The following is a 14,720-nucleotide window of genomic DNA, read 5'->3' as shown; positions in this document are numbered from 1 at the left end:
AAACATCTGTGGGTCCTTGAATAAGGCCCTTAGCCCCCAGTTCCCCGGGGGCTGCCACGGGTGGCTGCCCTTCACAAAGAGCTTACTCTACGAAGAGCAAGTTGAGGGAGACATAAAGTCAATTTCCCCACAGGGATTAATAAAGTATCAATTATTATCCACTTGTGAAACAATTAATACACAATATTGATTCAACATACACTAATTCAACATTAAATCAATGGATAAAGAAGTTGCCAAACAAGTGTTGAAACAACGTTGAATCCTTATCAGAAATGGTTGATTTTGTGCCTGATTTGGCCTTTTCAACGAGCAAGATCAATGCTACATCAACATTGAAGATCAACGTTGTTTCAGCCTCTTTGTCTGATATGAAATCAATGTCATCTCAACATATGTGTGCTATCTGGGTTCTGTGCAGACCCGAGGTTGAAACCGTGAAACTCGCTTTCATTTGCAAATCAATAGACTCTGATTGCTGCAGATGAGGCGGCGGGCAGCTTGTGTGGGGAGTGGGGGGCTCCACCTGAGGTGTGTCCGAGAATTTTCGTAGGGTTCAAGAATTCCAGTGTTAAGGAAATCTGGAATAAATGTAAGTGAACAACGAACAAGTCCATTTATGCTGTGGCAACAAGTTATCCGACTAAGCCACTTTCTTCTTACTGACCCAGGATCTAGCTAAGACTAACTTAATTGTGTAGTACCAGTTTTTTCGTTAGACATCGGATCTATTAACCAATCCCAAGTAGCAAAACAGCAATTTATTTTACTGATGCAGTTTACCTTCTCAGTGGTGGACAATGAGCCAGACTGAAGTTGGTTTTGAGAAAATCCTGTTCAATACTGTAAAATGCTTTACTGGTGCTACACTGTAAACTTTGATGTAAATTTACAGGAAATACAGTATTTTGCTGTATTAATGTTATGCAGTGTCATACTGTAAACTGCATTGCAATCTGGGAGAAAAAAAATGTGATTACAGCACCTTAAGATAAGGACACTGTGTACAGGAATTTGCTGTAAACCTTCCTGTAAACAGTTGAGCATCTTGGGAAGGCGAAATAACGGTGTCTAGATTTTAAAAATTAACCGACACATGAAGATCTTCACATTCTCACGAAGCTGCGTCGATAAGATTAAGGCAACCTTCACTGAGTAATGTACGTCACCATTGTATACTAAGCATTAAAATGTTTAATTTCACTATGTAGAACAGTGGTATTGCAAATACATTAAAAAGCAGTGCTTTTTTTCAGTGTCCCAGATAACTAAAATAAGCACATGTCAGCAATTTGTCAAAAGAAAACCACGTCTGTTGCTTTTGTGGGAAGATAATTATGCTCAAATGTCTAGTGTTGCGGTTTGTTTTCCATACTGGCAAAATGAACCATGAACCATGAAAAGCATCACGTTCATAAAGTGCTAAGTAATGTCAAGTAAAATTAGCGCACAATAGCAATTTGTGTCAGTTTACGTGAATAATAAAAACAGGCCTGCTACTTTTGCTAGAAGGCAATTTAATGTAGTGAGAAGTCTAACCTAAGTTTTTCACCTGAAATGACCTTTATTACAGTAATAAAAATTAAAAATGAAAGTTTCTCTCTCTTTATTCTGACATTTAACAAATACAAAAAAAATTGGTGATCCTAGCTGACCTAAAACAGAAAAAGTTTACTCTGATTTCGACAGTGAGGAAAAACGTTTTTTGTCTCTTTTTCTGAAGTGTATGTGAACTTCTGGTTTCAACTGTAAGTGAAGTGTACAATAAATGAATAGGTGTAGTTTCAGAGTTACGTGTCACAACAAGGACTCAGACGTGCTCAGCCAAAAAGACATATATTGGCTTTCACATTTCCAGTTGAACCAGTATGGATTAGATGGGTGGAACAGGTGACAGGGCTGTACGAGGAATACATTGCTCTCATTCTGAAAGCACCCCCTTCTAGATTCATTAGTTTTGTTAGTTGTTGTCTAGTTTCCCTCTGCTCTGATGGAGGAATGCCGTAATACCATTTCATTCATTTCAGTTCAATTCAAATAACTTTATTTGTCTCCGAGGGGCAATTAAAGGCACACAGGGCAGTAGAACGAGGACAGGACACAATGGCATAAAGTGCAACAGTATTTGGAAGATGCTGTGCAAATTTGCAGTCAATCAGGAAGATAAGAACTGATAAATATGTAGGGAAGGATTGTTAGTGGACATGGGTGGTGGGCACAAGTGCAGAATGACTTGATTATATAAAATATTTCATTCATTGATAAAGAGTGGGCATTATTTTCCAAAACAAACGACCTGCCTGGCACCTCATCTAGTGTTCTATGGGAAATGGCAAAAACTGTAATGCGGGGATGGAAAAATTTTTACTCATCATAAATATCAGAAAAATGAAAGCTCTGGAGACAGTGTATGCCGGATCTGAAGAAGAACATTTGCTGAACGAGTTGAGAAATGGTACACTAAAATTTAAAAGAATTAATAGACATAAGACACAATTTCAGCTACGGAGATTACACTTGGAGAATGTTTATCAAAGTAATAAGTCAAATACATTCCTAGCAAATCAACTTAAAAACAATAAAGAAAGTTGCAATTTCCTTTGTTAAAGACTCTACTGGGATATTAACTCAAGTTCCAGAAGAGATAAATAATATATTTAGGAATTTCAACAATATTTTATATTCAACCCACATTAATCCAGCTTGTATGTGTGAGACCATGTAAAGATCTGAAGTAGGTTAGAGCTGAAGCTCTGCACAGTGTGAATGACACCCTCTCTTGGCATCTCCTCTGCTGACCTTACAGCAATCAACATAGAGTAGTATGGCTTCAAAACCTGGCACCTTCTGGGGATGGGCAGTGAGGTGGACAATCACACGTTTCACTTCCATGGACTGACCTTTACCTGCAAGCATTTCAGATGATCGTCAAAGTAAGCTTGGTGATATTTCAAACCCGCTCTTCCTCGGTGACCATCTCACATCATCTCTCTCAACCAACATGATTCTGTGTGTCATTTGCTGACAGTAATAAACAGAAAAGTTCCCCTGAAAAAACACTTCTGCAGAAGACACATTAATGCCACAGGACCATGGAAAAGGATCATGTGGTTTTGCCCATCCAATCAGCTAGAATCACGTAATTCCACTCTTCCAATCCTAACACATTGTGGTGAGAATATTGGAGGTTCTGGTGATGTGATGGTGGTGCAGATGATGGAGGTTCTGGTGACTGTGATGATGGAGGTGACGTAGACAGAGGTAATGGAGATAATGCCCGTGGTGCTGATGAAGCAGCTAATGGTCATGATTGTCATCCTGTCTTTGCTGGACTGTGTGCCTACAGAAATGGTTTTGGTCATAATGATGGTGGTGTTTATTCTGCTTGCTGTCTAGCTGCCCCGTCAGTGAGGACATTACTGTGGGGATCCCTGAGGGGGAAACCAGCTCAGACTTCCCTCCTGGGGCTGCTGCTGTCTGCTCTGCACTAGGGGTCTCATCTTCTCCACTCCCTGTCAGCCGTCTGCCTCCCTGGATGTGTACTGACCCTGGTGAGGGTGGCATCTCAGTCTGATTCCACTGTTGCATGATGAGCCGTGTAGATCTACAGCCCTTCCCTTCATCAGAAGGTCTCTTGTTTTCACTTCACCTCTGAGGTGAATTATATACATTATTAGTTTGATTTCCTGACAAATCATGTAAGATTCCAATGGCTTAATTAACCCTTTTCTGTTAGCAGTCTGAGTAGAATAGCAAAAGTACATTTAAACTAGCAAGCTAAACACTTTGATATGATCTTCTGTAAATTGTTCATGTGACACATCCTTTGAGTAAAAACTCCAGTGATGAAGATATTGAATCTGAGATTGTTTTAGTCAATCATTTCCAAACCCAAAGTCTAGTAATAAGTCTGACAGAGACACACAAGCAAACTCAAAATATAGATGTAATACACTGAACCAGACTATGGTTAAGACTGACAGAGTTCAGTTGAGAATCACCAGGTCATTTTTATTAGCTTAGCATCTAATCCAGTGTAGGGTTACACTGTACACTTGATGATATCTTTGGTTTTATGCACACATCATTCATCGCCAAGTAAAAAGAGAATTTGAAATCTAACAAAAAAAGGCTTGTGTGTAATTAGGGTAAAGAAATAGATTTCTGCATAATTATAACAAATAGGAATCTAACATGGTACTGGGTACAACAGCTGGACAGTGGCTCTCAACACCATGAGAGAAATGTGATGGCACTGATCACACATGTTTCTGGAACATCTCTACTCTGTGCCATTATTAAAATTGTCAAAGTAATTGTCAGCAAAGTTTAGCATCTGCTGCATTGCAGTGAGAAGCAGGACGTCACAGCACGTGTCCAGCTCAATCTCATGGGAGTAATTCTTCACTGGAAGCACCTGCGACACTGGGATGCCCAGACGGTCAGCTACTTTGTTGATCTGCAGAAAGACATGCAATTCACACATATATTCCTCTTGAAATATATTTTCAACAGCTGCTGAATTGGGAAATTATTGTCAAACAGGGTTGAAATAAGGCAGCATTAAAATTGCGGAAATCTGAATGCACGATGAAAGTAGGAGAATTCTTGAGGGCAGTGAATGTCAGACACAAGTCGTTCACCCATCACCAGCCATCCTGCACAGGGTCATCAGGAACCTATTCCAGGTCACAGGGGACCCGAGGAAGAAGACACCAAGGCCAGGATGCTGGCTCATTGCAGGCCACAGTCACACACTGTGGGCAGATTTGAGACACCACTTCACCCAACTGCATGTTTTCAGCTATAAGGGGAAATATGCAACATCACATGCCGACTCCACAGACATGGAGTGGAGGTGGGATCCAAAGCCACAACCCTGGAGGTGTGAGGCCACCGTGATACACACAGTCATTTTGGTGGGGGAAAGTTGATTAGGGGATGTCAAGTACTGGCCAGCAAATCTTCTTTAATTGGTCTTCCATAGATATCTGGTAAAACTGCCAGTTCAGAGGTGACACAGTGCTGCTGCTGTGCTTGAAACTTGCACGTATTTGCACGTATTTGACGTCATCAATGCACATATTGTCCATCCACCCATTTTTATAAACTGCTTAACTTATTCAGGGTCACAGGGGGTCCCGATCTTATGGGTGCAAGGCAGAGAACAACCTAGAATGGGGCACCAACCCATCACTAGGGCACACTCACGGGCAATTTGGTAATTCCAATTAGCCTCAGCATGTTTTTGGACTATAGAGGGAAACAGGAGCACCCAGAGGAAACTCACAACGACACGGGGAGAACATACAGACTCCATGCACATGGAACTCTGACTGAGACCCAAACCAAGGGACCTGAGGTGTGAGGTGACAGTGCTAAGCACTGCACCACTGTGCCACCTACATATTGTATATCATCCGCAAAATCGGTATTTTAGAAAAGTCAAATTAAAGACTGATTTAAAATCGACTGCCCATTTAAACTGGTTGCCAATGAATTGGATCATCTCTAATATATTTTGCTGCAGAAATTCAGGTTAATTTCATAGTCATGGGTCCTGCTGCAGGTTTCTGTCCAGATATGTTGTTGCAGCCTATAGGACTGATTCCAGTGTTGGACCCAGAAACTTACCAGCTCCTGTATGTAGCAGCTGTGGTACACATCTCTTATGTCCTTTTCCACATGTGGGCAAGCTTTGTCCACTTGGGTCAGTAGCACCAGTAGAGGGACATCTAAAAACATCAATAGAAATGTCTCACTGGTCACATTTATATAGTATGGAAAAAGTTGTTATCAGGAGATAGAATTTCTTAAGCAAACCCAAAGCAATCAGCACATAGATGTCTGTCTTATTCAGAAGCACCTGCCAGCATCACTGTACCCTTTGTGAACCCACATGTGTTCAGTTCAGCTTATGTTCGTGCCCCAAACTTCAGTCCCATCCCCTTATGTGGGCCCAATGTGACCGAAAGCCCTTGAGGTTCTCACAGATGGAGCAGCTCTGTGTGGAGGAGCATCCAGGAGCTCCTTCAGTAACAGCATGAATACTGTTTATGCCAAAGGTACGGAAAACATTACGTTTGCATTGTTCCATTCTAATAAAGTGAATTTCTCTTTCTTTTGCTGAATATCCAAATACTTTATTAATGTCATTTTATTTTTTTCATATTACTTTCATGTTACTGCATCAATTTAAATGAAAGTTAATGCTGTTGGAACAATGACAACGTATTTCTTCAGACCACTTGGTCACCCCTCCCCCCATCTCATCCCTGCATCCTCATGCCATCAGACTCCTCCACACACTTCCACCTCTGTACTCCTGTCTGGACTTCCATTGAAGCATCAGTGCCAGACACTGCCTGCATCAGATGCACATGTCAAGAACTAACTTGCACTGCACTATATTGTATAAACCCACCTAGTGTTCTTTCACTGTAAGCTGTTTACATGCATATTTCTAAACTGAAATAATGTTCAGTCAAACACACAGCACAGCCCTAGTCAAAAGGTACATTATGTACAACATATTTACTTATTTCTTTATTCATTGATGTGTAAAGAAATTTTTAAAGTCTTGGATGAATAACATTTCATTTTGTTGTACCCCTACATAATTTGAAATAACAATAAAGTTTGACTTGACAATGAATCCCACCCCCCACAACACACCACACTTCCCTCCCTGTTCTCCCCACTCACTCACCATATGATTCAACTTTGTGCTGGATGTTCCGAAGTTTCACCCATGTCGCATCTGGCACAATTTTTAATTTGTTGGTGTCCATCACAATAACCACGCAGTGGATCCTCTCCGAAAGTGGCAATTGGTACTTTGCCTGACTGTCAACAGGTTTCCATGGTGATCTAGGGTTGAACTAAACAGAAAAAAGGTGTGAGTGACACAAACTCAGGCAAAATAATACATGAATTATTTCACATGACATTTGTGTAAACACAGTACCTCACTCATGCTAAAAACAAATCAGTAAATGAGATTGTGGGAGAAAAAGACCAGAAAATTATAAACATGTGATTTTTGTAAGACATTACCAGGGTCAGACCTGCATGTGTTCTTACTGCAGGTGTTTTAAGGATTAGATACACAGGTTAGATACACAGTTCTTACAGTGTACTTGTCTTGTATGTGGCCCTTCAGGATGCTGTCAATATCTTCAATCACCAACCCTCCATATTCAGCATGTTCCACTCCCATGGTGTCACACAGTAGGAATGCCATAGGTTGTCCATCTCGACCCGCCTTCACCTGGTAAGTGCGATACTGGAAGACGAACATATGATGTCATTCATCTTCTAACTACTTATCCAGTACAGATTACTGGGCAGCCTGGGGATTCAGTCCCTTCCAAACGCACATGAGGACAACAAATAACAACTGAGCAAAAGATTAAAACTGGAAAGGATGCCTTCAGAAGGTTTTCCACTGCATACATACAGTCCAGTTAGCTGGCAAAAAACTCTTTCACAAGCACAGTAGGAAGTAAATTAAATCTTTATGATGTATTTGATCCCAAACTTGTAGAAAGAAAACACTAGCAAACAAAAAAAGTTCTCATTCATCGGCTTATCTAGGTCCAAGTCAGAGGAGTGGCAGTCTGAATAGAGATCCCCAGGCCTCCATCACCCCAGCCATCTCCTCCGGAGGGATACTCAGGCACTCCCAGACTAACTGGGAGAATTAATCCCGCCAGTAGGTCTTAAGTCTTGCCCAAAGTCTCCTCCTGGTGGAACATTCCCAAAACACCTTCCCAGGGCAGCATCCAGGAGGCAAAAAAAATAGATGCCAGAACTACTTCAACTGGTTCTTTTTGATGGGGAGGTGCAGTGGCTCTACTTTGAGCCCCTCCCGAATGCCAGTGCTCCTCTCCATCTTCAAAGCTGAGCTCTTGCTCATTCATTTCTCCTACTTATATCTGTGATTGCATTCGTTCGTTGACTACCAAACTTTATAAATGTCTCACGGCTGGCAAGAAAGCTGAAGGCATAGCTGACCTAGCGGTTTGGTGATTCCTTCCCATGCAAACAGGTGTCATTTGGTGATTTCACATCCTGTGCAGTTCTGAGAGGGGGGTCCAACAATATCACAACAATTGTCTACAGAATTCCACAATATAGTCTTAATTTTATTGATGAATATATGTTATCTTTTTTTCCACTGATTCTGATCATTTTTATTGCTGGTGATTTTACTACATACACATTGATAATCCCAAGGAAAACTACACTGTATTGCGAAAAGTATTGGGACACCCCTCCAAATCATTGAATTCAGACGTTCCAATCACTTCCATATCCACAGTTGTATAAAATCAAGCACCTAGGCATTGCCACCTGTGCAATAAATCCATTACAAAAATTTCCTCGATACTAAATATTCCACAGTCAACTGTTAGAGGTATTATAACAAAGGGAACGCATCACCTCCATTCTTAAATCCTACAGTAACAGAATAGACTTTAAGGTACTATTACTGGTCTATAGATCACTTACTGGCCCTGAGTATCTGTCTAATACGATGTAGCGTATAGCGTATATGTATTCCCAATGCAGGCAATATAACTAAACAAAGCAGATGTAGAGTATAGAGTTTCACAATATAACATGATGACTCAGGCGATTATATTACCTTTGTTGTCTGGCTGACGGGTTTCAGTCCTGCCCTGGCTTGGCCTGTTATGTTGCCACGGAAGACAGAGTTGATGGAGTTGAAGAAGCTCGATTTTCCAGCACCAATCGCACCAACTAGAAGAATCCGAGCCTCAGGAACTGAATGTTTAGTGGGTACATAATTTTGCACAGATTGTTTGAGCTTGTCTTTTGTCCTAGAGGAATAGATATTTAAATTGGAAATGGAAATTTTTAAAAAATCATCAGGCATACAAATAATGCTATATCTTATGTGCACATTTGAGAACCTAGGGTCAGCCAGTGCCTGGAGCAGTTAGACTTAAGGGTCTTACATAAAGGCCTAACAGTGAACACTCTGCCAACCACAGGAACTAGTGACCCTCCGATTACAGGCAGTGGGAAGAGTATTCAAACATATTTTAGAAATATATGCATAGAATTATGAAACTGCTACTCGTAAAAAATAAAAACGGTATATAAAATTTGATAAAAACTGGCTTCATACCCAGTGTCCCATTTAACAGGCCTCCATGGTTTATCAAGGAGCTGTGGTTTGTTCTCCACTGTATTTGGTGTGTTCCACCACCAACTTTCAAACATTTTCCACATTTTCCACATTTTTATACACCAGCTTCCAGACCTGATCAATGAAAGTGCTTTTCAGTTGAAAACAGGTTTGTCACAAATGGTGCCACATTACCCATATGCATCAAGCAGTTTAACAATATACCTTTTCAATACTTCCTAAGGGTTGCTTTGGAGTATAACATTCATTAAATGGATTCGCAAAGTGCTTGATATGAGAAAAAAATGCACCAAGAAATGTTCCTAATACCCTGAAGAAAAAGAGAAAGTTGTGTCGGTCCACTACAAGTATTGGATTTGTACTTATATCTGTCAGGGTCGGTGCCCATCAACCCTGACCTATGTGTCTTGTTCCCTTTTGACCAGGCTGCCATAGTTACTTTAGTACGGCCAGAGGTTAGGTGTAGGGCTATAACACTCTTCTCCATCTTCACTTTTCTGAGCTGATCCCGAGCCGACACTTCACTGCTTGAACCCTCACCTGAACTCCTTGGAGATCATTATGTGAAACCAACTGGGACTTTTAAACTATATGAACTCAATTCCAATTTAATACTGAACCAGCTTTAGCTTAATGTTACTGAGTGGATCTTAGCATGCGGTCGAAGCAACGACACCTGCAGACTATTTTATATCTTAATTTCTTTAAAATGATAAATTAATCATCAATCATATACTAATGTTAATGTGAATATGTTTTCATGCACCCCGGTCACCCAGAGGGGGATGGGGACCCTTCCGAGTCTAGGTTCCTCTCAAGGTTTCTTCCTGCTAGAGGGAGTTTTTCCTTGCCACTGTCGCCTCAGGTTTGCTTGGTGGGGGTTCAGGCCGGTTATATGTAAAGTGCTTTGTGAAAATGACTTCTTAAAAGTGCTATATAAATTGTATTTAATTGAATTTTGGCCGGCGGCATGGTGGTGCAGTGGTTAGCACTGTTGCCTCACACCTCTGGGACCCGGGTTCGAATCTCCGCCTGGGTCACATGTGTGTGGAGTTTGCATGTTCTCCCCATGTCGTCATGGGGTTTCCTCCGGGTACTCCGGTTTCCCCCCACAGTCCGAAAACATGTTGAGGCTAATTGGACTTGCTAAATTGCCCGTAGGAATGCATGTGAGAGTGAATGGTGTGTGAGTGTGCCCTGTGATGGGCTGGCCCCCCATCCTGGGTTGTTCCCAGCCTCGTGCCCATTGCTTCCGGGATAGGCTCCGGACCCCCCGCGACCCAATAGGATAAGCGGTTTGGAAAATGGATGGATGGATGGATGAATTTTGGCCAGCAGTTGTCACTGGTCATCCTGCTTCCGCCCTCACTGTCTTGTAGCCCTTCAGCCCCTAGTGTGTTTTCTCTGCTCCTCTGGCCACCACACAGCTCAGTGAGTTGAACGTGCAGCAGTTTTAATTATAATTTAAAACATGGCACTATTGAATCCATGAATCTGATTCTTCAGAAGGGTGCTGATTAATTTTCTGTAATTGCAGATGTACTGCATCCTGATTTTGCTGAGTTCAAAACATCCCTGAGTGAACAAGGGAAGGACTTGGATTTCACTTCTTTTACAAATCACACTCTTCATTTTTTGAGCTTATTGGTCTGTATTTCCCTCATTTTCAAATTTGGGAAAATCAGGATGTCTGTGTAGTGCCAGCCAGGCAAATCAAGTAAATCAAGATGTGATTACAATTTTGGTGGTGACGTAATGGTTAGGGAAGTGCAATTGGGATTGAAATGTTGCTGATTCAAATCCCCAACCAGCAAGGTATCACTGAGGTACTCTGAGAAAGGTACTGCCCCCTACACAGCTCCCTCCTCAAATTCATAGGACGCACTTTGTTGTAGTGTACTGTGTCCTGTCAACAATGACAATTAATCACTTTCACACTTCTTGCGGAAGTAAAAACAACAACTCCACAGGAGCAAGAAGGGAGAGATGAAAACAACAGAAAATAAAATGTTGTTAATCTGGGGGTTATTCTTTGTATTAATTATAATTAATATATATAATTAATTATTATTTAAAAATCCATGTGTATATTTTAGGACGTGATTTTAGTGAATGCGAGGATTTTCAGGAATGCATGAGTCGCGTTGTAGCCGGACTGACTATCAAGTTACTTATTGTCTAAAAAAAGAGTTGTATGTCCTGCTCTCTCCAGTTTTTAACTAATTCTTCTTCCATTATTCACTTACACTGACTTACTGGCTAATGGTGTAACGTTTGCAAATGATTCGCTTGCAGGGAAGAAGTTTCTTACAGGAACTAATCACTCATGTTCACTTCCCTGTAAAGATATATTCTTTAGGTTTTTTTGCTTGTCCTCAGAAATTTGACATGAAAGTTACTTCCCTCGTCGACTATGGCCAGTGAGAGTCAGTGAGGCATACTGTACCGGGCGTACAGTGTTTGGACGAGCTAGCTGACTACGAAATCAGCTGTTAGATTTGCATTTTTAACAAACATGAGTAACTAAGGTGCAATACTGAGAGACTTAGACAATAATTCAATAACAAACATTATTTTAGGCATATATATATATATATATATATATATATATATATATATATATATATATATATATATATATAGTAGGCATATTTTTTATATTTTAGAACATAAGTATTTCACATCAATTTTATGCAAACAGGAAGTGAAACTGAATGAGTGTCACTGAACGGCCTGGTTGTGCCCTTCCTATTAGATAAACCTTTTATTCATTTGTTAAAATTGGGCTCCAGGATAATAGATTTGGCTAATGCCAGTTTTGCTACAACACAAACAAGAAATATAAATATGTTTCTTGTTACCTTCGTCCTGTGTTAGCTTACTGTATGCATCTCTTATGTCAGGTGGGTTGGTGCCGACCTGTGTCTTAAATCAGCCATAAAATACCCTCGAAACAATTATTTATCATCCAATTTGTTTCTTACCTCTTGGTTACCTTGTTAAGCTTCCTTATCCATGAAAAGATTGGTTTTAATATTTTTGCTGTGGCTTTCTGGACCTTTCTTTTGACATCACACCTCTTGTTTTCAATAAAAATTAATGGTAAAATAAGCCTCAAGTGAATAAAATAAATAAACTGAATTGGTCTTATCTTGCCTTACATGTCTGGGCATGCCTTGCCTTGCCTAGTGAATTTTTTATATATATATTAATTTTTTCTAAATAGATTTTGCTGATGCATTACACAAATTTATGTGGTGCTTTTATGCATTTTAAACTTACAAACGGGTCGACTCCGACCCAAACACCTTAGGAAGGTTAACAGTTAAGAATTGCTATAAGTTTTTGAATTGCACCTTTTCTTGGTTGCTTTGAACAATTTCTCTAAAAATCTTCAAGTTCTCAATTGCTCATGCATTTCTCAATACAGCAGAATAATTTGCATAACAAGCAAAATGAAATTCAGATCGAAGATAATCACAGTGGTGATATATTGGAGTTCAACAGCACTCCTTCTCCTGTGTTTTTGCATAAATATGAATATGATATGAATACAATGTAAATGATTCATTCAGCTAATTTAAAGCGTATATACTTAATCCTCTAAGAAACAAAACTATATAATTCTATAATTCTGTTGTGAGAAACTGACTTAAGGGTGTGTGGATTTACATATGTAGTTATGAGAAGTACCAGTTTCATTTGAGAATTTGCCCAAAGCAGTCAAGAAAAACTGGAATACTGGTTACCAAATCTTTCTAAAGTACCCTACATGGGTTCCTTAAGAATGAGACGGTAGAAAATCACTGGTAACTGCGAATTCCAGCCAAAGACGTCTCAAAACACCTCATTTAGCTGGACTTTTCACAAAACCCATTAAAAGAATAAGCTGTGGGGTTTCTTAAATTTCGTATGCTAATGAAATATAGACTTATTTGTTTGGATGAACTCACCTTTTTCCAAATGCTCTTCGACTGCTGCAGTGCTTTTACAAACTATTGTGAAAGTAAAAGTAGGAGTTCAAAGCATTTTTATATAGACAGTCAGGTAACAGTTGCCACGGCATGGTTCATGAATATTTAATATTGAAGCAATTCCTACTTCAGGGTTGTTACAGGCTACAGCCAACCCCCCTATACAATGCTACCTTGCTCAAGCCCCACCAACACACATAGATAACTGATTTTATATTTCTTACGTATTAAAGGTCCCTTGTAAAGTCCCTGCCTACAGCTGTTGACATTAAATGCTTTAGTGTATGATAGACATATAATATAAATCAGAACCAGAATCAGCTTTATTCGCCAAGAGTGTTGGGGCACGCAAGGAATTTGCTTCTGGCTGCTTGAGACTCCCTAGTACATAGGAGCTGCTCCTATGTCTGGTGGGTTTGCATACAGAGTTCTGTAGCACCTGCCAGAGGGGAGGAGCTGCTCCTATGTCTGGTGGGTTTGCATACAGAGTTCTGTAGCACCTGCCAGAGGGGAGGAGCTGCTCCTATGTCTGGTGGGTTTGCATACAGAGTTCTGTAGCACCTGCCAGAGGGGAGGAGCTGCTCCTATGTCTGGTGGGTTTGCATACAGAGTTCTGTAGCACCTGCCAGAGGGGAGGAGCTGGAAAAGGGTCCAGGGTGTGATGGATCTGCAATGATTTTTTCTGCTCATTTCCTACTCCTTGAGTGGTACAAGTCCTGGATGGTGGGCAAAGGGGCACCAATGATTTTTTCCACTGCCTTCACTGTTTGCTGCAGTCTCCTTTGGTCCTGCTTAGTGGTTGCTCCAAACCACACTGTGATTGATAAGCAAAGGACAGACTCAATGACCACATTGTAACAGTGGCTCAACAGCTTACTTCCTTAGTTGCCGCAGGAAGTGCATCCTTTGCTGGGCCTTTTTGAGGACGGAGTTGATGTTGGGCTCCCACTTAGTAGTCCCACTAGTCTTGGGAAATGGTTGTTCCTAGAAACTTGAAGGTCTCCACTGTTGCCACAGGGCTGTTGGAAACAGTGAGAGGAAAAAGTGCTTGACGGTGCCTCTTGAAGTCAACTCCATCTCTACAGTCTTGAGCGTGTTCAGCTCCAGGTTGTTCTGACTGCAGCAGAACACCAGCCGGTCAACCTCCCGCTGATATGCAGACTCGTCACCATCCTGAATAAGTCCGATGACTGTAGTGTCATCTGCAAACTTATTGTTTGTGTTATTTGTGTAGAGGAAGAAGAGCAGTGGGGAGAGGACGCAACCCTGGGGAGCACCAGTGCTGACTGTCCGTATACCAGAAGACAATGTGCCCCAGCCTCACACGTTGCTTCCTGTCTGTTAGGAAGCTGGTGATCCACTTGCAGATGGCAGGGGAAACGTGGAGTTGTGAGAGTTTGGAGGAAATTATTTTGGGAATGATTGCATTAAAAGCTGAACTGAAGTCCACAAACAGGATCCTTGCATAAGCCCCGGGTAGTCCAGGTATTTCAGGATCAAGTGCAGACCCATGCTGATTGAATCGTCCACTGACCTGTTTGTCCGGTAGGCGAACTGCAGGAGATCGA

General features: G+C 41.0%; 2 protein-coding genes across 3 annotated transcripts in view; one reads left to right on the top strand and one right to left on the bottom strand.

Moving 5' to 3' along the window:
• LOC125720161 (interferon-induced protein 44-like) overlaps window positions 1–14,720 on the top strand; it is a 518,912-nt gene that overhangs the window by 363,963 nt on the left and 140,229 nt on the right. The window lies entirely within an intron of this gene.
• Window positions 3,986–13,311, bottom strand: LOC125720164 (interferon-induced protein 44-like). Its single transcript, XM_048995345.1, has 7 exons — window positions 13,132–13,311; window positions 9,158–9,292; window positions 8,651–8,846; window positions 7,133–7,285; window positions 6,710–6,881; window positions 5,635–5,735; window positions 3,986–4,459 (listed from the first exon to the last, which is right to left on the bottom strand). Exons 2-7 carry the CDS (start codon window positions 9,268–9,270, stop codon window positions 4,283–4,285), a joined length of 912 nt encoding a protein of 303 aa, XP_048851302.1. The 5' UTR covers window positions 9,271–9,292; window positions 13,132–13,311; the 3' UTR covers window positions 3,986–4,282.

This window comes from Brienomyrus brachyistius, chromosome 24, assembly GCF_023856365.1.
Source record: "Brienomyrus brachyistius isolate T26 chromosome 24, BBRACH_0.4, whole genome shotgun sequence".
NCBI classification, from domain to species: domain Eukaryota; kingdom Metazoa; phylum Chordata; class Actinopteri; order Osteoglossiformes; family Mormyridae; genus Brienomyrus; species Brienomyrus brachyistius.
This window is presented reverse-complemented; position numbering and strand designations above follow the sequence as displayed.

Excerpts from the sequence above, each read along its gene's own strand:
- LOC125720164 (XM_048995345.1), bottom strand. The coding sequence starts at position 9,270 with ATGTGGAAAATGTGGAAAATGTTTGAAAGTTGGTGGTGGAACACACCA. Across the intron at positions 5,736-6,709 it reads GCACAAAGTTGAATCATATG|ATGTCCCTCTACTGGTGCTA; the intron begins GTGAGTGAGTGG and ends TGATGTTTTTAG. Across the intron at positions 4,460-5,634 it reads GCTGCTACATACAGGAGCTG|ATCAACAAAGTAGCTGACCG; the intron begins GTAAGTTTCTGG and ends GTCTTTCTGCAG.